Source organism: Dipodomys merriami, unplaced genomic scaffold (genome assembly GCF_024711535.1).
Source record: "Dipodomys merriami isolate MVZ:Mamm:240054 unplaced genomic scaffold, mDipMer1.0.p SCAF_14, whole genome shotgun sequence".
Taxonomy (NCBI): Eukaryota; Metazoa; Chordata; class Mammalia; order Rodentia; family Heteromyidae; genus Dipodomys; species Dipodomys merriami.
In genome coordinates this window covers 34789800-34815424 of record NW_027202715.1, presented here as the reverse complement: position 1 = coordinate 34815424, position 25625 = coordinate 34789800, and the positions used below count along the sequence as shown (strand labels likewise).

General features: G+C 40.4%; 1 protein-coding gene, 1 non-coding gene and 1 pseudogene across 3 annotated transcripts in view; 1 reads left to right on the top strand and 2 right to left on the bottom strand.

Annotated features, from left to right (window-relative positions):
* The first annotated feature begins 492 nt into the window (after nucleotides 1-492).
* Nucleotides 493-25625, top strand: part of Htr7 (5-hydroxytryptamine receptor 7) — a 74122-nt gene continuing 48989 nt past the window's right edge. For both annotated transcript variants that reach the window (XM_070021173.1, XM_070021174.1), the window contains exon 1: nucleotides 493-1162. In XM_070021173.1, the coding sequence (XP_069877274.1) occupies nucleotides 603-1162 (560 nt within the window). In that variant the 5' untranslated portion in view covers nucleotides 493-602. The remainder of the gene's footprint in view (nucleotides 1163-25625) is intronic.
* On the bottom strand, nucleotides 12395-12531 carry LOC138826251 (small nucleolar RNA SNORA46). Its single transcript, XR_011371606.1, has one exon. It is a non-coding gene; the product is annotated as a small nucleolar RNA SNORA46 (small nucleolar RNA).
* Nucleotides 19213-20312, bottom strand: LOC138825791 (ATP-binding cassette sub-family F member 2 pseudogene; annotated as a pseudogene).

The following is a 25625-nucleotide window of genomic DNA, read 5'->3' as shown; positions in this document are numbered from 1 at the left end:
CGGCCCGCACGGTGAGGAGGTCCTGCGCGGCCGGGGAAGCCCGTGCGGGCGCGCGAGGGGCGCTGGCGGCGGCGGCGGGGACGCGGCGCGGCTGCCGCAGGGGAGCGGCGGCGGCGGCGGCGGCGGCGGCGGCGGGCGCGAGGGGCGGGGCGCACTCCGCAAGTTGTGCCGCCGCTGCCCGGCGCACTCGGCCGGCGGAGTCGCGCGCTGCTGCGGGTCGCGGGGCCGCGGGTTGCGGTGCGGGTCTCGGAGCCCGGCTGACGAGCCCGCGCGTCCGCCGAGGCGTCCGTCGGGTGCAGCGGCACCTCCTGCAGGGGAGTCCCGTCCCCGGCACCCCCGCGCGCGTGTGGCCGCACCCCCCCCACACCCCCGCGGTACCCGTAACGACTGGGGGGCCTGGGACGTGCGGGGCCGCGAGGCCGAGCCAGGCGCCCCCCAGCGGCCGGCGTGGATTCCCCCCCCTTCGCCCTCCCCTCCACCTCGACACCCCCATGGCTGGGCCAGGCGGAGCGGAACCGGCGAGGTGAAGCCCCGGGGCCCCGCAGCCGGAGCGCGTGGCGGGGGCGCCGGCTCCATGGGCAGCGGCGCACAGCGGCGCGAGGATGATGATGATGGACGTTAACAGCAGCGGCCGCCCGGACCTCTACAGCCACCTGCGTTCTTTCATCCTGCCGGAGGTGGGGCGCGGGTTCCCCGACCTGAGCCCCGACGACGACGGGGGCGCGGACCCAGTGGCGAGCTCCTGGACGCCGCACCTGCTGAGCGGCTTCCCCGAGGCGACCGCCAGCCCCGCGCCCACCTGGGACGCGCCGCCGGACAATGTCTCGGGGTGCGGGGAGCAGATCAACTACGGCCGAGCCGAGAAAGTTGTGATCGGCTCCATCCTGACGCTCATCACGCTGCTGACGATCGCGGGCAACTGCCTGGTGGTGATCTCCGTGTGCTTCGTCAAGAAGCTCCGCCAGCCCTCCAACTACCTGATCGTGTCCCTGGCGCTGGCCGACCTCTCCGTGGCCGTGGCGGTCATGCCCTTCGTCAGCGTCACCGACCTCATCGGGGGCAAGTGGATCTTCGGACACTTCTTCTGCAATGTCTTCATCGCCATGGACGTCATGTGCTGCACGGCCTCGATCATGACCCTGTGCGTGATCAGCATAGACAGGTAAGAGGTAAGGAGCCCCGGGACGCCCCGTCCTGGGGGTCCCGGCTGTGTGGGGGACCCGAGAGCTCGCTTTATTTTACTTTACTTTTCTTTTTCTTTCTTTCTTTTTTAAACCTGAGAGGATCAAGCCCGATTTCAAGGCAGGGATGGAGGGCTGAGCTTCAGATACAACCAGCACACCAACCAGACAACTTCAGTGACAGAGCCCTGTAACCATCTCTCAAAGAACATCCTGAAAGGTGCCTCCGGTTCACCCTAGTGACGGGTTTCAGACCCGAGTTTTGAGTATTTAAAGCTCGAGTCATAATTCCACCAGGGGGTCCCTCGGCTTGCTCTCCCGAAGGACCAGGTTTGATGTTCTCTCTGGGCTAGGCAGACAGACCATGGTTTGTGAGGTCTAGTGTCATTTCTTGCTTTGAGAAATCTGTCCGAATAAAGCTGCCTCGATCTTGGATTGTAGGAGCGCTATTCTCTAGGCCAACGGAGGAAAGGTTTTTGGATGAATCCCAGAACTGGGATGGGAGGGAGGGAGGGAGGAAGGGAAGGAGGGAGGGGCGGGGGCGGGGTGGGGGGACACGACTCCATGTCTTGTTATGATTGCTAATTCTGAATCTCCTTCTTGTGAAGTCTGGTTTCAGTGTTTGGCAACGCTGTCGGTTTCCAGAGTTTACTCCTTGCGTGAAAGGTTTGGTCTTTCGTCATATCCCTTGGAAACCTGCTCTGGAGAGCTCCAGTGGAGGAATTGAAATAGAGACCGATCATATGCCAGGAATTATGGGGGGGGGCTTGCTGCTTTGGGGGTGATTTATTATACTAAGAGGCTCACTCTTCTCCAGGGCTTTTGGTTTTTGTTTTTTTTGACTGTAAGAGTGTGAGATTTTTGAAATGGAGCTGATCTGTTTTGGCCTGGAAATCAATATGTAGTTGACAAGTCGAAGTATGGTCTTGCAGTGCTCTTAGGTGGTAGAACAGTTCTGTGTCACTTGAAATATTTAAACCTTAATATTTGCACTCAGAATGCTGCTGTTTGAAAACCAGCCCAGGACCAAGAATCCTGTTGTGTTTAATGATACAGAGAAATAGTTGCTTATTTTCTTAGTGGCCCTACAGAACCTTTAAATGTGCAGACCTTTCAACATGGGAGAACTAATTGATGCCTCCACACATAAAATGATAGTGTCTCAAAGGATGGTCCAGCATGAACCTGAGATTTCCCTTTTTATTCATCTCTTTGAAAATATTGCTCTTTGTGGTTTGTTGATATTTGAAATATTCTGCTGTTTTGTGACGTGACCAAGGTTTATAATTAGGAAATAAAGGGGACGATAGGAGAGGGCATATTTTCAAGTAAAAGAATACATTTTATTTGCGTTTAGTGATTTTGATTTAAAAAATGATACTGCCATTTTATACGTCATGATTGGAGCTTCTGACAGCAAGCAAAGAATTATTTTAAGAGCAGAGCTTGAAGTGCATATGTGAGATATTGGCACCCAACTTGGCAGCTGAGGTTCTGAATTACTGTAGTTAAGAATGACAAAAACATATGCATTTACAGTCTGGCTTTGGCAACAGGAATTAGGAGAATGCACTCAGTATACATAATAAGTATATACATGAACCACAAGTGCAGAAATCTGACTGCTCAACCAACCAAAAAACGGTGCTACTTCAATGAATGAGTTCTTGTAAATGGGAATTAGTGTAAAAAAATAACAATCTGTGATGCGAATAATGCATTTGTAGCCTTTTTGGTTTTACATTTCATAATTGGTAAGTGATAAATAAATAGTACATTGTGCTAATTTGTCTCCTCAGGCAAATAGAGTTACTGTTCATCTGGGCATATTCATGTTTGGCTGAGGTCACACTGTGGTTTCTGTACTTAAGCTAAAACATCCTTCACCCACTGGACAAGTGTGATTTAGTACTGGTAGGGATGTCCTGAATATAGGACAGAGGTAAATTCTTCTTGGCAAGACTTTCTAATTTCTTTATTGACTGTATATTTTTGACTATCACAAATTGTGTTAATATAGACATACATATCCTGTTTTTGTTCCTCTATGAAAATTGTCCTATTAGTGAATTCTGCCTAAAACAATTTTAGGAGATCAGCATATCATTTCTTTAGAATAAATGAAGAGTTGATTAAATGGGAAGAAACATTGATTTTCTTCTAAGAACACACACAAGTACAAATGAGAAAAAAGATGTATCTGAGATGAATAGTTCTGAAAGTAGTGCTTTCTTCACTTTTAATATACAACATACCAGATGATATAAACTGTGCTATTAAGAGGTGGAAAACATTTAAGCTTCAGGTGGGTGCTGGTGGCTTATGTCTGTAATCCTAGCTATCCAGGACCCTAGATCTGAAGATTGTGGTTTGAAACCAGGCTGGGCAGGAAAGGCCATGAATGAGACTCTTACCTTCAGTTAACCACCAAAAACTAGAAGTAGAGCTCAAGTGGTAAAGCACTAGTGTGCAAAAAAGTTCAGAGAGTGCCCAGGCCCTGAGTTCAAGACCCAGGACCAGCACACAAAAAATTAATTTTCATTCGTTTCCTTATTAATTTCCTTTTACATATCAAATATAAGTTACATTGTATTTTGTGCAGAGCAAAGATGAGAAAAATAATATTTCTACTTGTATGCTCATACTACTACATTGCAAGAATTTGGAGTGTCTATTGGGTGTTTAACATGACCAGAATGAAACCTCTACTTTTCTTTTTCTTTTTTTTTTCTTTTGGTCGGTCATGGGGCCTGAACTCTGGGCCTAGGCACTGCTCCTCAGCTCTTCAGCTCAAGGCTGGTGCTGCTGTACCACTTGAGCCATAGCACCACTTTTGGCTTTTTTTGCTTACGTGGTGCTGAAGAATCGAACCCAGGGCCTAATGCATGTAAGGCAAGCAGTCTACCACTGAGCCACCTTCCCAGCCCCCCATCTGCTTTTTCTTAATGACTCCCTTCTATACTGAGATGCTTTCCCAGCCATATTGTTCTTCATAGGTTTTAAAATTCCCATTTTCCCCTCTTCTCCCTTCTCTTTTCAGAGAATGATTGAGTTCATTGGAAAAGGCTAGGAACTCCCTTACCTTCCACCATGGAACTACTAATCTCCCTCATGTCTGTAATGTTTTAAAAATTTCCTTCCAGTTAAAAACTAAGAAAGGGGCTGGGAAGGTGGCTCAGTAGTAGAGTGTTTGCCTTGCATGCATGAGGCCCTGGGTTCAATTCCTCAGCACCGCATAAGCAGAAAAAGCCAGAAGTGGTGCTGTGGCTCAAGTGGTAGAGCGCTAGCCTTGAGCTGAAGAGCTGAGGGACAGTGCCCAGGCCCAGTGTTCAGGCCCCACAACTGACAAAACAAAACAAAACAAAAAACCAAAACCAAAACAAAACAAAACCTAAGAAGATATTGTATCCTTGCAGACACCAAAACACTTGGGCTTTACATTCTTTCCTTTTACCGTCACAGGGACTTTGTTTCTTTACTGATTTCCTCATCTCTGGTGTGTCTTCAGCTTTTCCTTTCTTCTAAGCCAGGTTTACTCGCCTTTCCTTATGTATCCCCCCCTTTGGCCTATTTTTTTCCCTCCACTTGCTGCAGTTCACAGGAAAGTGCAAAGAACTGTGCCTGTGTCCTGTCTGTCATTCCTTACTCTCAGTAGATGAGTGTGACGCTTACCAGGTCTGCTGCAGTATTATTTGAAATGTCTTCAGTTCCACTTCTGTCCATCCCTACCTATTTTGTATGAAGAAGTTAACATGAGCTATTTAAAATTTCTTAAAGAAGATTAACTTTAGACATAACAAAATGCCCACATGTTCAACCCATATAACGAATGCTGCAGTTGAGGTTTGGAGTATTTTTGTCCTTCCAGAATGTTCCTTCATGTTCCTCTTAGAATGATGTTTTAAAACTATAACTCAAATTACCTTCTGTATATAGTTTAAAAACACACAAAAATAGGTATAAGAGTTATTTAGAGAAGGCTTTTTTTTTTTTTGCCAGTCCTGGGACTTGAACTCTGGGCCAGCATCACATTCAGCTTTTTCTGTTTATGTGGTACTGAGGAACCAAGCCCAGGGCTTCATGCATGCTAATCAACTATTCTACCACTAAGCCACATTTCTAGTCCCAAGAGAAGCTTGTAGATTAAAAAAAAAACCCTCAAGTAAACCCAGCATAGTGGTCCATGCTTGTAATCTTTGCTATTTGGGAGAGAGATTAGTAGATATTGATTCAAGTCTGGCATAAACATTCATAATATTCCACCTTAACCAATGAGTAGGTAAGGTGGTCAGTTCCTGTCATCCTACCTATGTGGGAAGAAACACAGTGGTTGGGCCCAGTGGCATATGCCTTGTCATCACAGTGACAGCAGAATCATAGGAGGCTTGTAATTCAGGCTGGACCCAGGCATAAAGTGAGACCATTTCTCGAAAGTAACAACCCACAAAAGGGTAGAGATGCTTATGTGGTAGAAAACTTCCTTAGCATGTCACAAAGCCCTGAGTTCAAACCATAGTACTGAAAAGAAAAAGTAGAAGCATTAAATAGTGCAGGAGAATGAATGATACAAATTGGAGCCAGGAGAATAGTTATTCTGGTGAAGGTGTTATTTGGGGTCAGTACACATCTATTAGGAATGCTTTGTGTTTTAGTCTTGTTGATAGATACAGTCTTACTCTTTATTTTTTGTGTGTGTGTCTCATATATATATATATATATATATATATATTTAAACTTAAAAAAGGCAAATATAGAAAACTAGAGAATCCTAAGGGTGGAGCTTGATGAAATTCCACAAATGCAACATATTATTATTCACCCTATAAAGAAGTAGACCATTTCAAACTCCACACCTCAAACATAGCCTTTGTTCTTGTAACATCATAAACTGTACTTTTGCTTGAACATTAAAAAATCTAGCTTGTTTTGTTAAAGGTAATATCTGTGAAGTTCATCTATAGATTTTAGCCTACTTGTGGTTATTCCCCCTCCCCTTTGGTTTGGTTTGGTCATGGGGCTTGAACTCAGATTCTGGGTGCTATCCCTGAGCAATTTTGCTCAAGGCTAGCACTCTACCCCTTTAAATCACAGTTCCCCTTCTAGTTTTCTGGTGGTTAATTGGAGATAAGAGTCTCATGGACTTTTCTGCCTGGGCTAGCTTTGACGTGTTGCTGAACTGTATTTCATTGTATAAATTCCATTGCTATAATTAGTCTCTCAATTTATCTGTAGGTGGATATTAGAGTTCCTCCTAGTTTCTGGCTATTATAATGCTTTTATAGTTTATAGATTTTTAGAACTCGTGTTTCACTATTGTTAAAATAGTGAATACTTATTTACATTTACCAACATGTATCCTTTTCTGGCAGATTTTAGTTTTTTTTTTTTTTTTTTTTACCATGCTTCATCTGGGATAATTTTCTTATGCTCAGTTAAATTCCATTAGTTTTTTTTTTTTTAAGAAGTTTTGGTGATGACAAATTCTGTCATTACTTTTCTGAAAATGTCTTAATCTTACTTTCATTTTTTGAGTATTTTAAAATAATTTGTAGTTTTCTCTCCAGTGGTTTACAACTTTATTCCATTATCTTCAGACTTCCATAATTTTTGTTGAAAAATCAGCCATTAGTCAACATTCTTCTTCTTCTTTGGATGGTAATGTATATTTCTCTCTAATGGGAAAGTTTTCTTCCCTCTCTCTCACATTCCTTCCCCCTCTCTCTCCATCTCTCTCTCTATCTCCTCTCTTTCTTCATCCATCCCCCTCTTCTCCACCTCCTCTCCTCTTCCCTCTTCCCTTTTTTTTTCTCCCCTTCTCCTTCCCTGCTCCCTTTCCCTCTCCCTTTCCTTGTTGTTTAGGTGAGGGAAGTTTTCATTGTGTAGTTCAGGCTGTTCTCAGATTTGTGATCCTCCTGTCTCCACTTCCGCAGTGCTGGGGTTTGAGATGTGTTGTTCTAACATACCTCATTGGATTTTCTCTTTGATTTTACTTTTTAAAAATCAGTTTTTCTATGGTTTCCCTAGGCCTGGAAGTAATTTGTTTTTGTTGTCATTTTTTTGGGTTATATTGTTTATTTACAGCTAATCCTGTTCAGAGTTTCTAGTAATTTTTGTATTTGTGCATTCATTCATTTAGTTAGCCTTCACCTAATAAATTATCTAGTTGTACACAGTGGTTTCACTTCAACAAATCAGTTATTAGTTCAATGCATCTGGTCATCATACCCCTTCCATCATTTTCTTCCATCTTTCCCCACTCAACATCCATATGAGTTTGCTCTTATCTCGTCAAATACTGTTCCATTTTTTTTTTTTTTTGGGTCCGGAGTGGGGCCTGAACTCTGGGACTGGATGCTGTCCCTCAGCTCTTCAACTCAAGGCTAACACTCTACCACTTGAGCCACAGTGCCACTTCCGGCTTTTTTCTTCTTGCTTATGTGGTGCTGAGGAATCGAACCCAGGGTCTCAGGCATGTAAGGCAAGCGCTCTACCACTGAGCCACCTTCCCAGCCCACTGTTCCATTTTTAAAAATCTCTTCTGTGCTTTTAAGTATATGTATTTTGCACCTCTTATATGTCATACATATTTCCTTTCCTTCCCTTCCCTTCTTTATTTCCTTATTTTTTCTTTCATCTTTGTTTTTTTGCGGTATTGGGTTTTGAACTCAGTGTCTTGTATTTGCTAAGCATGTACTGTATCACTTGAGCCACTCCGTAGGCCTCCTTTGTTGTGTGTTTTGGTTATTTTCTAGATGGGGTCTTGCTTTATGTCTGGGATGGCTTGAGCAGTTGTCCTCCTATTTGTACTTTCCCACACAGGCATGCACTACTGTGCCCAGCCATTGTGCTTCTCCTGTAGCTGATATGACAGGCATGCACTTCCTCACCTGGCCATTGATTGAGATGTATTCCTATGAACTTTTTGCGCCCCTCCCCCCACCTTCCAAAGAACTGGATTATAGGCTTAAGCCTTGTGCCTTGCTGAGGATTCCATTTTCCTGTTTTCTTGGTACTTTGGTTTTGAAAGATTTTTGACCTGCCTTCTAATTTATCAGTCATTTCTACTATATCTAACCTGTTGTTCAACCCTTTTAAAATATATTGAGTTCTTCAGTAATTGTATTTTACAGTTCTAAAAATGCCATTTGATACTTAAAAAAGTGTATTCTAAATCATGGTGAACATATCCAACCTTTTATATAGTATCTCCTCTTTTTATAGTTTTAGTTTATAGTCAAATTCTTTACCAATTTAAAATATGTATTACTGTGGTTTTTTTTTGTGTGATCTGTTTCCTATCCTTTGGATTTTTGGTCTATGTTTTAGAATTCCTGATAAATTTTGACTGTGTACTCTATATTTTGAATGAAACATTGTAGATGGTGTGGATGGTATTTTCTTTTAGGGAAATTGTCATTAGGCAAGCATATTGAATAACTGTTATTTTAATCCAATTAGAGACTGACTTGTCCCTATGTAAGCTATGTTTTATACGTAGATGTCTCTTTCTAGGATGTAGTTTCTTGGGATTTTAGCTAAGAGCCTAGGGTATTCTCAGTGACTTGCCCCTCTGGTTAGTAGAGATATCTTATGTTTCTTGTTTCATAACTATGAACTGTCAAAACTCCCACTGAAAATTTTTTCTCTGGGAGCTTTCTTTACAGCTTTTTAGCCACCTGTCCTACATTGTTTCAAAACTTAAGAAATGTCTTGGGAAATACCAGACAAGTGGTAGGCTTAGTTTTCTGCTCCTCTCTTCTCACTGGGATCTCTCTTGGATTTCTTATTCTTTAAAAAAATTTTATGGTAAAGCTGGGCACCGGTGTCTCACACCTGTAATCCTAGCTACGCAGGGCACCGGTGTCTCACACCTGTAATCCTAGCTACGCAGGAGGCTGAGATCTGAGGATTGCAGTTCAAAGCCAGCCCAGCAGGAAAGTCCATGAGACTCTTATCTCCAATAAACCACCAGAAAACCGGAAGTGGCGCTGTGGCTCAAGCGATAGAACAGCTCGCTTTGAGCTGAAGAGCACAGGGACAGCACCCAAGCCCAGAGTTCAAGCCCTACGACTAACCAAGAAATGTGTGTGTGTGTGTGTGTGTGTGTGTGTGTGTGTGTGTGTGTGTGTGTGTGTGTGTGTGTGTGGTAAATGTGATGTACAGAAGGGTTATAGTTACTAAGTAAGGTAATGAGTACATTTCTTTTTGAACAATGTTACCCCCCTCCTTCATTTTTTCCACTCCCCTGCTGCCTGGCTCCCTTCCCTCCCAAGTCATAAAGTTCATTTCCAACATAGTGTCTCGAGATTGTCACTGCTGCATTGGCTCACCCTTTGTCCCACCATTTCTGTAATTCCCCTTCCCTTCCCCAAATCAGATAAACTTACATACAAGACAGTGGATACAGAAATAAAAAACGTTGTCAACAGGGAATAAACCAAAGTGGAAAAAAGAAAAAAGGAATAACTGCAAACACTACACTAAAAAAGCCTTGTTTCCATTTCTTGGAGTTCATGTTGATAAGCATCATTTTATATGATCATATGTACATAGACAGTAAGCCATTGTGATATTCTGCTAAGACTATCTTAGATATATTCTAGTTATTACGGCTGAGGGAAACCATACAGCCTGTGCTTCTTTCAGTCTGCCTTACCTTTGCCTAATAGAATTTTTTTCAAGTCTTTCCATATCTTAACGAATGGGGCAATGCCATTCTTTCTGATGGAAGCACAGAATTCCATTGTGTATATATAACACATTTTCTTGATCCATTCATCTACTGAGGGGCGTTTGGGTTGCTTCTATATCTTAGCTAGGGTAAATAATGCTGCAGTGAACATGGTTGTGCTGGTAGTTTTAGTGTAGCCTTGTTTGTGATCCTTTGGGAAAATACCAAAAAGTGGGATTGCTGGGTTATAGGGGAGCTCTGTGTTTAGTCTTTTGAAGAACCTCCATACTGCTTTCCAGAGTGGTTGAACAAGTTTACATTCCCACCAACAGTGTAGCAGTGTTTCTTTTGGCCACATTTTCACCAGCATCTATTATGATTAGTTTTCTTGATAATGGCCATTCTAACTTGGGTGAGGTCGAACCTCAATATTGTTTTGATTTGCATTTCTTTTATGGCAAAGGATGTTGAATGTTTTTTAATGTGTCTATTGGCCATTCTTATTTCTTCTTTGGAGAAGTTTCTCCTTAAGTCTGTAGTCCACTTATTAATGGGGTTGTCATTTCTTTGAGGATTTGTTTTTGAGGGGTTTAATTTTTTTGGTTTTAAGTATATTTTAGATATGAGGCCCTTGACTGATGTATAGTCAGTAAAGATCTTCTCCCAATCTGTGGGCTTTCTGTTGACCAGATCTCTCATTCTTGTCTTTCTAGTCCCAAAAAACTTCTCAAAGCTCTGCTGGTGTTTTTCTAAACTTCTTTCAGCAACTTTCTGTTGAGACGCTTTGCTTGGATCCCCCAGTGTTTACCCCAAAGGCACATGACTCAAGGGGATAGTGGAATTTTGGCTGACCTTTCTGTCTTTTCTAAGACTTTTTTCCCCTGAATTCTTAGTTGTATCATCAACTCTATGAAGCCTATCAACAGTGTATGTGTGTATTGTGTATGTGTACTTGTATTATATATAGCCTTTTAAATTGTTTTCAGTGAAAACGTTGTTCTGAAGTGCCAAACCTTAATATAGCTAAAAGTGAATGGGTGCCTGAAGTATTTTAAGTATACAAAAATTGACATATATTTTCTGCTTCAAGTCACTGGCTTTTCAGTTGGAATAAAATTCAAACTCTAGCATGTCTTATAGGGTCCTTGGATTGTTCTTGCCTTAGTCTTCAACATTTTGTATACTGTCTTTATGTCTACATTTTGGCCATATTGACTTTTTTTTTAAAACTTTCTCTATCATTTCAAGAACTTTCCTGAATCAGCCCTATTCCTTCTGTATGAAAACCCATCAAGTACTATACAGTTATTTGTTACAGTCAATATTTGACTATATGTATAATAGTGGTCCCATTCTACCATCTAATAAAGTTTGAGCCATCTTAGTTTGTATATGTGATGCAATGTTCACACAGTGACTGAATCATCTAGTAATGCATTTTGCAGAATTTATCCGAATGCCTGTTGGTAAGCAATCCCGGTTGATAGTATTTTTGAAACTAATTTCATGCTGAAGGTCTTTTTGCTAATAGGTGACTTTTTTGTTGTTTTGTTGAGATGAAGTCTCAATATATAGTCTATAATGGCTTGGAACTTGCTCTAGAGCCCAGGCCAGCTTCAAAATTCTCCTCCTTCTCTTCCCTCAGTTTATCTAATGTTATGATAATAAAGGTGTGTGTCACAACACCCAGAAGTGGGTGATTTATGATTCCAAGTTGAGAAACAAAAATGTTTTAACCTTCAAGATTGACAACAATAAAAATGTCTGAAAAATAGGAAGTGTTGGCAAGGATGTATAGTAGAGAAATTTCATACTTTACTAGTGGGATTGTAAACTGGTAAACCACTCTAGAATAGTTTCATCATGTATTATTGTGGACACATTTACATCTCTTGCTTTTGTCATTTTCCTGATGGGTATATATTAGAGAGACTCTAGTCCACCAAAAACCTTCTACAAGAATATTTATAATCCAGGAACTGGTGGCTCACACCTGTAGTCCTAACTACTCAGGAGACTGAGCTCAAGGATCATAGTTCAAAGCCAGCCTAGGTATAAAAGTCCCTATGAGCCTCTTATCTCCAATTAACCACTCAAAAACTGGAAGTGGAGGTGAGGCTGTAACTAGTAGAGCACTAGCCTACTAGCCTTGAACAAAAAATGAGCTCAAAGACAGTGGCCGGGCCCTGAGTTCAAGCCCCACAACTGACCCCCCCCCAAAGAATATAATTATTCACCAGATGGAGAACATAAATTTGAAATCATAAATGCATGTATCAACAATCCAGTAGGTAAATAAGTTGTGATACATTTACAGAATAAATTAACTATTCAGGGCTGGCTGTTAAACTTGAGTCATGCACCAAACTTCTTGGAGAGCTTATTAAATCAAATTTAGATATCATATAGTTTGTATAATATATAATGCTATATTATCAAATCCAGATGTTGTATAATTTCACCAATAAATACTTTTGGGGTCACAAACATAATGCTGAAGAGAAAGAATGAAGTGCAAGAGAATACATACATGAAATGCTTTTTTTTTTCATGTTGACTCTATACTGCAGCAACTGAATGCCATGTATCAGCTGTGCAACACAAAGAGCAAGGAATTCTTTTGTACTACAGCATAACCAAAAATCTGGAAAATCCAATAATAGGTTTAAATATAGTGCTGAAATACATGCAATTCTATACATATGAAATGTTGAAGTGGACAAACGATGTGCAAGAGACAAAAGGGTGTGCAAGAACGACAATAAAAGAAAAAGGGAAGGAAATGTGCATCATTAGAATGAGGAAAATGATTATTTCTAGTGATCAGAGACATGTTTCTGAGCTGGCTCAATGCTCTGTTCATGATCAGGGAGTTAATTACATGAGGGGTTACTTTAAAATGATTGTTTTAGCACCTGTGTACATCTTAGACACTTTTCATCATAAACATTTTGTTATGTACTGAGAGACAAAAGTATTTGTTTGATGACATCTCTTGAAGTGTATCTGGATCTATATCAGATGTGTGATTGATCTGAGCCAATGCAGTTATTGCTTCAATGGTATCATCAGCCATTTATGTTTAGCTTCATGCGTGAGGGAAGGGATCAGCTTTGGGTGGTTCACAGTTACAGGAACTCATCGGGTTTATTTCCAAGGGCCATAATGTTTAGTTCTGACTGGTGTCTGGATGAAACTCTGCTTCTTTGCCAGATACAGTGACTCACTCCCTTCAATGATCTGTAGTTTTTCTGTAGGCTTTTATTCTGCTGTGATCAGCAGTGCAGAGGCATTCTGGCTTCTCCAGATCACCTTGCTCTTCGAAAGAAATCATCTCTGCTCATCTCTAATATTAATTCGCAGCTTGTTGGTACATTTTAGGAATTGAACAAATCCTCTTTGGTATTTGCTGAGGGAAGGTGAGAGGGAGGAGAAGAAACATGTCTTATGACTGTATTTTGGGAAGACAACACTTTAATATGTCTTCTTATGTTAAGTAACAGGAAGTAATACCTTAGGAAAATGGTTGTCACTAATAGATTCTTAATGCTATCTTGTACATAAACTAAAACCTCTTGATTCTTCCTGTAGCATGTGAAATTAGCAGGATTTTCTGCTTTTGACTGGGGATGTGGTTGCTGGGAGTAAAGTATTTCCTAGTAACCCTTGAAGTTAGATGTGGTCATATTACTAAGTTTTGGTCCAAGAGATGATAGTAGAGATACAGTATTTTGGCTTTCTGAAGCTTCCTTCAAGACACTTGTGTGTGTATTCTTCTTTTTTTGTCTTTCCATCTTGTGAAATATAAACAGATGACTAAAGCTATGGCCATCCTCATCCAAATGGATAACAAGTTCCATTATTAGAAAGGAGGAAGAGTGTAGTAGGAAGGAGGAAGAGGGTAGTCTGGATGCTGGAGAAAGGCTTATCGGAATCTTGAGATTTTACTGTTGAACAAAAACCATTTGTTTTTATCATGTGTAGCTGAGTTCAGTGCCATCTACAAAACCTCAGGATCTGCATTTTCCTTATGTGTTTGTCTGTCTGACAGAGCACATGCATGGCTATCACTGTGTCATTCTCTTTAAGGAACCCTTCATGGTTGATGCTTCCATCTTTTTTCCTCTTCCATGGCTCCCATCCCAATATTGGTATCTAGTTACTGTACTAGACATTTGAGTGTCATTTTCAAAACTTCCCACCAAAACAACATACTTATGCAACCACCAAGTCCCAATGCTCTTTTCTTCATCATATCCCCATCATTTCCCCCAGCTCAACTCAAGTCCCCATTGTCTTTTGGCTGGGCCATTCAGAGTAGCCTATTAGGGCATTTCTCTGTCTTTTTCCTTAGACACTTAATGTGGAGTTTATAATATTTTCTATATAGCAAAGTGACTTGGACAAGTATAGTTGAGGCCCTGCTTTTGAGATCCTAATTGGTCTAGGTGGACCTGGGCATTGGTATGTTTGAAAATGTCCCCCAGTTGATTTTAGTGTGTATCCAGAGAGAAATCCCTGAGATAGGATAGTCATTTAAGTATGAAAATGTACCCATAGTTGTTGAACTTATGCACGTATTATAATCACCTGTGATTTCTCTTTTGCCTCCAAACAAGCAAACTTTGGCTGTACTCAATTCATGGTCTCTGAAGTAGGGCACTATTAGATTATTCTACTCTCCTGAATCACACTCCTTGATGGGTTCCTATGCTCTCTTGGTATAAGATCCTAAATTTTCATTGAGCCTCCAAAGTATCACATGACCTAAGCGTTTGGCCATCTCACTGAAGCAGAGGTGGCAAACTTTTGCTTCCATAAGGAGCTAGATACTAAATATTTCAGGCTTATGGGTTGTATAGTCTTGGTTATAAGTCCTCAGCTCTGCCATTATGGCATGAAAGTAGCCATATCTGTCAGTGTATGGGTTACTGTGTTCTAATCAAACTTTATGTAGACTGAAGTTGGAATTTACTATGACTTTTTACCATATTAAGAAATAATATTATTTTTTATCTTCTCAGTTATTTTAAAACATAAAAAAAATCCTTAACTGGGAGGCCGAAACAAAAACTGATTTGGCCTTGTTATTTGTGAACTTTTACCCTAGATTCAATTCTTATTCCCCCTACCAACCTACTTCTTCTTTCATGTTTTGGCAACTCTGATCTTTCACTTCCTGGACATTTTTATATTAAGGACCTTCACAGATCTCTTCGTTTCCCCTGTGGGATATTTTTCTGCCTCTTTGGCTATTAATTCTTATGGCTCTTCAAGCAGGTCCTCCATTAGATGTTACCATTTTGTGGGAGCATTCCTGGAATCCCCAGACTATCTTAAACAGTCTTATAACACCCTGTACTTTTTCTTCCCAGCAATCACCTCAATTTGTAATTAATGGATTGTGAAATTAACTGTAATGAATTCATGATTCGTGGGATTATCTATATAATCTACAGGGCTGAGCCATGGCCTGTCTGGTTGGAGACTGTTAGCCAACAGGAGAGTACCTGGCATGTAGTAAGTGTCCAGTTGTCTTTGTGAGTTAACTTTGGAAAGGAAAGGAAAGGGGAGAAGAAAGAAGAAACAGTGATGCAGATCCCAAATCTATACATTACACCTTACCTTCTTACTCTACAAAATACTCCACTTGGTGACACTGGAGAATTTACTTGGGAAGATAAATTAGCATCAGGAGACTGTCTGGTGAAAACGGAAGCAAGGTGTAGGCAGTGGGATTAAACCCAAGGAATGGTACCATTGTCAATTGTTAATTGGTGAGACATTTGCTGCTTTCTACACGTGTGCACAACACTGGCCTTAACAAAGTTGCCAATGGTGTGAAAGCATTAGGAGGTTTCAGCCAGGAATCAGCTCTTATCTTCATAGTTGTGCCTTGGAACAGGATGAAAACGCAGCCAAAATTAAATGAAAAAAAAAAAAAAAAACCTCACAGCTCTTTTTCCTTCAGTGAATAAACACATTTTTTGATGAAGCTCATGCATCCAAGAAGGAAAGCCAGAGTGTCAGGTACAAAGGCAAAACTCAAGTAAGGAGCATAACTGTAAGGAATGATACGATTCACTGATTGTGTACTATGTGTCAGGCCCAGTATAAAGGGCTTTATATTGATTCATTTTAGCTAATCTTCATGACTCTGGATGGGTCTTATGCCTGCATAGTAAGGACTAGAAGGCAGATAGAGGTCTCTAATAACTTATTCAGGAACACAGTAAAGAAGCAGAATCAAATATTTTGTTATTTTATTAACGGTTATTAATTGTTGGAAGTGGCAGTTTCTTTCTCTCTCTCTCTTTCTTTCTTCCTTTCTTCCTTTTTTATTGTGAAAATACAATGGACAGGGGTTACAATTACATGGGCAAGATAATGAATGAGTACATTTCTTATCAAGCATTGTTGCCTTCTCCTTTGTTCCCATCTCTTCCCATCTCCCCCCTCTCCTCCACCCCCCCCACTGCTAAAGTTGTAAAGTTCATTTTTCAACATAAAGATTTGTTGCAATGGGTCCACCTGTATCCCTATTTAAATTATTTGTTTTTCCCTTCTCCACAAATTATACCAACACCAAATACAGTGAAAACAGGGGTTATACCATGGGGGAGGGACATACAAAGCAACAAAGAAATCATAAATATGTTAGAAACAATTGCATGAAAGAAAAAAACATTTGAATACTTACCTTGGGGTTCATTTCACCTAACATCAACTTATCTGACCTTTTCTGCTTGTCTCAGACATATACTAGTTATTGCAAATAAGGCAAACCATGGGACCTATGTTTCTTTCGGCCTGGCTTACTTCACTTAATATAGTTTTTTCCAAGTCTTTCCATTTCCTAACAAATGGGGCAATGTCATTCTTTCTGATAGAGGCATAGAATTCCATTTTGTATATATACCACATTTTCTTGATCCACTCATCTACTGAGGGGCATCTGGGTTGGTTCCATATCTTAGCTATTGATTTTTGAGGGTTAATTTTATACCCTGCTACTTTGCCAAAGTTTTGAATCAGTAATTTGGGAGTGGAGTCTGTGGGATTCTTTAACTACAAGATCATGTCCTCTGCAAAAAAGGAGAGTTTTACTTCATTTTTCCCTATTTGGATTCCTTTTATGTTTGCATCTTGTCTTACCATTGTAGCTAGGCATTCTAATATTAAGTTTAAGAGAAATGGAGAGAGTGGACATTTCTGGGTTACAAGGAAATGGCTTTAGTTTTTCACCATTAAGTATAATGCTGGCTGTAGGTTTGTCATATATGCCTTTATTGTATTGAGGAATGTTCCATGGATTCCTAATATTTCCAGAACCGTCATCATAAAGGGGTGTTGGATCTTGTCAAATGCTTTTTCTGCATCTATTGAAATAACCATGTGGTTCTTATGCTTGCTCTTGTTGATGTGATGAATTATACTAATTGATTTGCATATATTGAACCAGCTTTGCATCCCTGAAATGAATCCTGTTTGATCATGGTGTATGATTTTTTGGATGAATTGTTGAAGTTGATTGGCCAAAATTTTGTTGAGAAGTTTTGTATCAATGTTCATCAAAGAAATGGGTCTATAGTTCTCATTCTTTGATGAGTTCCTGCCTGGTTTTGGGATGAGGGTCATGATGGCCTTCATAGAATGAGTTCGGTAGTGAACTTTCTCTTTCAATTTCATTGAAGAGTTGGAGGAGTATTGGTGTGAGCTCTGCTTTGAAGGCCTTGTAAAATTCAGCTGTAAAACCATCTGGTCCTGGACTTTTCTTAGCTGGGAGGTCTCTTATTGCTGTTTCTATTTCCTGCTTGATATGGGCCTGTTAAGATGGTTTAACTCATCTTGGTTTAGTTTTGGCACGTCAATATTTGCTAGGAAAAGGTCCCTTTCTGCCAAGTTCTCAAACTTAATAGCATAAAAGTTTGAGAAGTATTCCCTTGAGAAGTATTCTGAATCTTGGTTGTTTCTGTGGTGATATTTCCATTCTTATCTCTGAGTTTATTTATTTGGGTGTGTTCTCTTCTTTTTCTGATAAGATTTGCTAAGTGTCTGTCAAATTTGTTAATTTTTTTGAAGAACCAACTCTTTGTTTTGTTGATTCTTTATATGGTTTTTTTTGGATTCTAATTCATTTAATTCTGATTTAATTTTAATTATTTCTTTCTGTCTACTGGATTGGGGTTTATCTTGCTGCTCTTTTTCAATGAGGCTCAGATGTCTCGTTAAATTGTTGGTTTCAGATTCTCCAATTTGTTGATGTAAGAACTCAAAGCTATAAACTTGCCTCTGAATACTGCCTTTGCTGTGTCCCAGAGGAGCTGGTAATTTGTGTGTTCATTTTTGTTGAATATTATGAACATTTGAATTTCCTTTCTAATCTCTTCCATGACCCATTGGTGATTTAACAGTGTTGTTCAGCCTCCATGTGTTACAGGACTTTCTGTGATGGCTTTTGGTGTTGAGTTCTAATTTTATTCCATTGTGGTCTGAGAGAATGCAAGGTATAACTTCAGTGTTTCTGAATTTGGACAAATTTGCTTTGTGACCTAAAATGTGGTCTATTTTGGAAAACGTTCCATGTGCTGCTAAGAAAAATGTGTATTCTGATGCTGCTGGGTGAAATATCCAGTAGATGTCTGTTAAATCTAGTTGATCTATGCAGTTGTTTAGATATGCGGTTTCTCTGTTGAGTTTTTGCCAAGTTGATCTATCTAATGTGGATAGTGGTGTGTTAAAGTCCCCAACAATGAATGTCTTTGGATCTATGTGGGATTTGAGGGAAAGTGGTGTTTCTTGGATAAATTTGGGTGCTCCATTGTTTGGCAAATAGATATTTAGAATTGTAATATCCTCCTGAAAGAGAGATCCCTTAATTAGTATGTAGGGACCTTCTTTATCTCTTCTCACTAATTTTAATTTGAAGTCCATTTTATTAGGATTGCAATTCCTGCCTGTTTATGGGGGCCATTTGCTTGGTAGATTTTTGTTCCAGCCTTTCACTTTCAAAATGTGTTTGTTTTTATGGGCAAGGTGTGACTCCTGAAGGCAGCAAATAGAAGGATCTTGCTTTTTAATCCAACTAGGCAGTCTATGTTGCTTAATTGGAGAGTTAAGTCCGTTAATGTTGAGAGATAGAACTGAGAGGTATTTGGGAGTTCCTGCCATGTTATCCACCTTCTTGGGGGCTGTGGCAACTGGGTTCTTCCTATGGTTCTTGGATTCTCAGTTTGGCTGTGGTTTCTTGGCCTTTATTGGTCTCTTGGTTTTCTATGTGTAGGACATCTTTAAGTATATTTTGTAGGGCTGGTTTGGTGGAAATATATTGTTGCAGTTTTTCTTTGCTATGGAAGGTTTTTATTTGCTCTGGGCCTGCCGGACCAACTTGGTGGACCCATGATCAAATCTAGCAATATAGTTCTTCATATGTACAATCTGGTCTTGCTCCCAGTGAAACTCCTTCATCTGGTTTTCCTCCAGCTCCAGCCGTGTCTTCACATACTGATCATAATTACCCCTATAATACTCGAGTTTCTTGTTGTGCATATGGATGATATTGGTGCAGACACCATTCAATAAATCCTGAGAATGTGACGCGAGGACCAGGATATGCTTAAAAGTCTTTAGTTCTTCTTCCAACCACACACAAGCATCTAGGTCCAAGTGTTTGGTGGGTTTGTCCAGAAGCAGCATGAATGGTCGGATGAAGAGGGCTCTGGCTAAGGCAACCCTCATCCTCCAGCCCCCACTGATGTCTTTTACCTTCTTGTGCTGCATAGCAGGTGTGAAACCAAGTCCATGCCAAATGGGTAAGGCCCTCATCTCTGCCTTGTTGGTATCCAGCTCCTCCGGCGCTCGTATAGTTCCATGAGCTTCTCACACTCCGCATCCTTGTGAGCCAACTGCTCAGCCTCCCTCTCCAGCATGGCATGCCCTGTGTCCACTTCCATCACACACTGCAAGGGAGTCTTGTTACTAGAGGGGGTCTTGTCACTAGGGGGCATCTCACAGGTCAGATGGTAGATGTCCATGTGCTCAGGGATGGCCACTTCATGCTTCCCGATTGCAGACAGCAGCATGGACTTCCCGATTCCATTTAAGCCAATGAGGCCATAATAACGGCCAGAATGTAGTTCCAGTTTGGTGTTGCTGAGCAGCTCCTGACCATGGAAGGTGAGTGAGAGGCTGATGATGTGGACGTTGGTACTATTGGGGTGAAAAGCCAGGATGCCAGTGATAGCTCGAGCAGTAGCTTTCTTCATCTCAAAGTCCTCTAGCTCCTTGGTCAGCAAATCCACTTCTGTGGTATCTCTGCCATTGGCCTCCTTCTTCTCTTCTGCCACCTGTAGTTCTGTGATGGCTTCTCTGTTTTCTTCATGCCCCTTTTTGGGCCACTGTCGAGCTTTGGCAGCTTCCTTGTTTTTAGCTGCCTTCTTCTTGGCCAGGTCGGAGGGCATGGTGTTGAACTACAGGGGTAGGTTACTGTTCCTGCATGCGGTAGGGCCGCGCCGCTTGGCCTCTATCTCAATAGAGCTGCTCCTTATTTTTCTTTTTTAAAATACATTTTTATCGCAAAAATACTGTACAGAGGAATTACAGTTACATGAGCAAGATAAGGAGAACATTTCCTATCAAGCATTGTTACCTTCTCTTTTGTTTCTCCCCTACCATCCTTTCCCTCCCTCCTCCACAACTCCACAACTCCACTCTCCCTCCTAAACTGTAAAGTTCATTTTTCAACATAGTGTCTTGTACATCTCATTGTTAGAATAGGTCAACCTGTATCCCTGTTTAAGCATTTTGTTTTTTCCCTTCCCCTCCCCAAATTAGAGAAGTGTATATTCAAGATGCAGGGCAATGACATCAAATATAGTGAAAATAGGGGTTATACCATGGAAGAGGAACATACAAAGAAGCAAAAAAAAATCACAAGGTACAATATAAATACATTAGAAACAATAGCAAGAAAGAAAAAACCACTTGTGTCCCTATCTTGGGGTTCATTTTGCTTAACATCATCTTATCTAGTCATATGTACATAGCTTTTGACCTTTTTGCCCCTTTTTTGGGAAAAAACTATATTAAGTGAAGTAAGCCAGGCCCAAAGAAATATAGGTACCATGGTTTCCCGTACTTGCATTAACTAGTATATGTCTGGGACATGCAAAATCAAATTTGATTGGGGTTGGGATGCTCCGGCTTTGATTGCTTCTGGCTTTGATTGCTTAAAACTTTTTCAGTTTTGGGCTGGGAAAGTGGCTCAGTGGTAGAACGCTTGCCTTGCATGCATGAGGCCCTGGGTTCGATTCCTCAGCACCACATAAGCAAAAAGTAAAAAAAAAAAAACAAAAAACAAAAAAAAAAACTTTTTCAGTTTTTTTGGTCCCAACTTTGTAAATCCTGCCAAGCATGTCTCCTGCCTTTTAGAGGGGATACTGATGTTAATAATATTTGTTATGATGATATTCATTTAACTTCATGGTCTTATATGTAAAACCCTTGAGGTCAAGATGTGTTTCAGAATTTAGAACTTCTTGGATTTTAGAAATGTGATTGTGTTGTACATATACATGATATAGCACCTGTAATGGTTAACTTTATGTGCTAAATTGATCTTATTAAGGGATGCCCACCTTGCTAGCAGTTTTTGCTGGGTACATCTATGAAGGTGTTTCTAGAAGAGACTGGCATTTGAGCAGATGGCATTTCTGTTCTCATTCAGTGTGGGCAAGCACCATCCAATCATTCCCAATAGAATACCCAGACTTTATTGTCTGTCTCTTCAGGTGCTAGACCACCCTTCTTTTCCTATCTTGGGATACCTAAACTCTGCATTTCTTGTCTTTTGGACTCTGGGATGTGTACCAGTGACCGCTGGGAACCCAGTCCTTTGGCCTTGGCAAAGAGTTATACCACTGGCTTCCTTGATATCTCCTTTCCTCTTTTCTTTATTGGATCTGTCTGTGATGAATTCTGACTAATACAGATAAGGGAGTTGTTCTAGAGGAACAGAATTTTAAAGGTGTCTTCAATCAGTTTTAGGGGTTCTGGAATTGGCTTTCTAACCTCTATATTAGACTAAAAATACTTATTTCCAGCCCCATAGAGAATGCCCCCCATCAGACCCTAGTGCCTTGATCTTGAACCCTTCCACTTTAGAATTCTGAGAAACAAATTTCTATGGTTTATTATACATTATTCACGATGTGGCATTTTATTATAATAAAAGAAACATCTCTACTAGGGTCTGAGGCACAAAATGGGGAAGACATGGGTTCTCCCTGGAGTCTCCAGATTGATTGATGTTAACAGGGATACTCGTATCAGACTCTGACATTGTGTTTAGCAGCTAAGTTTATGGTAATTTGTTATAATAGTAATAGGAAACGAATTGAACTTGTTTAAGGAAAAGGTTTGATTTCAGAGCTCTTTGGGTTTCAGATTTATGGATGAGAATTGTGGATCTGTGTTTTATTTTAAACATGGATTAGTTCCTGTGCTAAATTCATTTAGTCCTTGAAATAGTGTGTGTGAAAGAATTTTTATTATCTCCTTTTTCACAGATGAGAAATTCAGACAGGTTAACAAATATTGCTCAGGTCATAGATTTAATAAAGGGCAATCCTAGACTGAAAGCTAAATCTGACTTTTACTTTCAGGTCTGTGTTCTTATTCTCAGACTGACTTCAAGCACTTACTGTTTTTCAGATTTGAAGCTTGTGTCTGACCAGTAACTAACGATGGTCCCTAGCACTGGAGATAAGGATGTACAAGTTAAAGATGAATACCTCCCAGGTGCTACATAGTCAACAAACCCAAGTTCCCCTTCCCTTCCCTCCCCTCTCCTTCCCTCCTTACTTTTTTGAAGTGCTAGAAGTTGAACCCATGGCCTTGTGCATAGTTGCTGATTGCTCTGTCATTGAACTATAGTCATGAACATTCACTAAACTTCTTGAGATACAGGACATTCATCTATACAAGAGATAATACTAAGCCTTCTTCATATGTTTGTGATCGCTAAATAGGATAGCATGTGGAAAATCGTTCACTGCATGCTTTGTCTATACTGGATGCTGATAAACGCGAACCATTACAATTTTAGTATTATTACTGTATTATTGTACTATTCTATTCAGTAAGCAATCTATTTCTTTACACAGAGGAGGTGAATCCCTGCAAGAAAAACATGAACATATCTTATAAGTTGAATCTTGTAGGGAGTAGAATTTGTAGGATAAACTCCATGCTCTGTCATCAGGGTTCCTTTCTCTTTGTTTCAGTGGCTGTTGTAAGGGTTGGATATTCAGGATACTTGTATCCCAGGTTTTTGGCATATGTTTGTGTAGGGGCAGTAGAAAGGAGAGAATCTATTTGATCATCTGGGTGCCAGCTCTTGTGTGGATCTGGACTAGTTCTCATTCAGGTATATTAGTTAGCTTGGGTGAGAGTTAAGTTAAGGTCATTATGAAAGATCTGATCCACTACTTCATACCTTTAAGGTTCAGTTGTATAATGAGCTCTAATACATAGATCATGCTCATGCTGGAGTGTGTGTGTGTGTGTGTGTGTGTGTGTGTGTGTGTGTGTGTGTGTGTGTGTGTGTGTGTGTGTGTGTGTGAGACAGAGAGAGAGAGAGAGAAAAAGAGAGAGTGAGGGAGGAGAGGGAGAGAGGGGCAGAGTAAGGGTGGTGGTATCTGGTTGTATGTGGCAGAGGGCAGGCTAGGAGAAAGCAAAAGGGATTTATTTGTGGGCATGAGTGAGATAAGATAGTGAGAAAACAGGCAAATTCTTATTATTTGTTGTGGATACAAAGGTGAATAAAGACACAACCTCATCGTTTTCAGAATGTTACCTAGTTAAGGGTAAATTAGGATTCTTTTATTCATATATCAGAAAATTTGGAGCTTTAAAATGCTCATTTATAGATATTACTTTGCAGATAATTGCTGTATGATTTGACCTTTCTTGAAGGCATTATGAGTCATTTAGCTTCTGGTTGCAAACAATTGGGATGCTTTAGCTCTTCCATCAATAAAAACTAGTATTTTGTGGTCTGTTTTCAAGCAGCCTTTCTGAGCCTGAAGGATTCTTAAGGACTGCTACAAAAGGATGGCCTCTAGGCCAGACATCAAGCATTCACTTTTCTGACGTGTGTTTAAGTTATGGATGCCAATCTTAGGCTGAGCAGCTGTGGGCCTTTGGGGAACATCTCTAGCACTTCTATTTGGAGAGTGTTATTATTGCCCATTTAGCCATTTGCATTATCATTTTCATCATGGCCTCTGTTGTGATTCAAATTCCTGAGCATTCTATATTTCTGAGCACTCTGATCATATTTCCCACTCTTTGAAACAGAGGCAGCTGGATAGTTCTTTCATCTGGAACATTAGGCAGAACTATCTACCTAAAAGAGGGTATCAATATTTATGGTGAATCATAGGGAGATTTAAAGGGCAGGCCCCTAATCCAGCCATAAGCAATCTGGTTCAGCTTCCTGAATACTGCAGAATTTTGTTTTAAGACATCTATATGTTTGGCTTAACTGTCTCTCCCAGTCTCAAGAGAAGTCTTTCAGAATTCTTCCTGCTGATGAATGGATTGCCAAGTGGTTTCATAGTTAAGAGTTTTATTGATACTGCAGGCCTCTTACCATTCTGACTTTCTCTCTAGGTCAGAAGGATGAAAGTCTTGTATCCACTTCTCAACATATTAATATTACCTTTTCTTGTTATGGGAATTACATGGGATTAATTGATTTAATACTTAAGCATTTATTGATTCTTTAATCTGTGTTAGTTACTCTTCCATATCTTAGAGGAAGCAAAGATGGTACTTGCTCTTTTGGATTTTGTATTTTAGTAAGAAAACAGGTGATAAGCAGATAATTTGAAAACACATAAATTCATTAGTACAAAATGCTACACAGAATTAAAACAGAGTGGGTGGGTGATGATGAAAATCTTTCTGAGGGGGTAACATATAACTTGAGATGTAATAACGTGAAGGGCCTGTGTGTGTAAGGATGTGGAGGAAGAACCTTCTAGGCAAAGGCAAGCGGCTGGTGTGAAGACCATGGGTCACTGTGATTGGAGTGGAGAAACCCAAGGAAATCTAGAAAGAGATGAGATTAGAAAAGGAGTCACAAATTATATTGGCATGAAGGTCAGGTCAAGAGTTTACATTTTATTCTAAGTGCAATAGAGCCACTGATGGTTGAAGCCTATGGTAGCATCATCAGGTTTATCACTGTGCTTTCTTTGTAGATAATGAAATGCAGAGGGGTTAAGAAGGAAACATTCAAGACCCATTAGAAGGCTTCTGCAATAGTCAAGGCAGATTAGACTAGGTTGGGAGTAGTGAAGATGGAGATAGTTGGAGGCATTTGATTTGTCTAGGAGAATTGGTAGGACATGTTAAAATATTGGATGTGGTGCTTGTGATTCTGATGTTTTTGGCTGAAGCAGTTCAGTAGCTGGTTATACTGTGACTGAGATGCATGAGGAGTAGAAATAGTAGTAATAATGAATTGTGATTTAAATGATAACACTTGGTATCATTAGACATCTGAATATAGGAATCTAGAATTTTAAAGAGAAGTTAAGGTTAAAGGTATTAATTTGGGTGTCATTGTGAATGATACACAAAGCAATGGTATGGGAAAGAATAGATGGGAAAGGCCTTGGGAGATTAAATGTTTAGGAGCTAAGAAAAGAGGAAGAGACTGCAAAGTTTTAAAGGAGCTGGTGAATGGCACATGAATGCTAGAGACC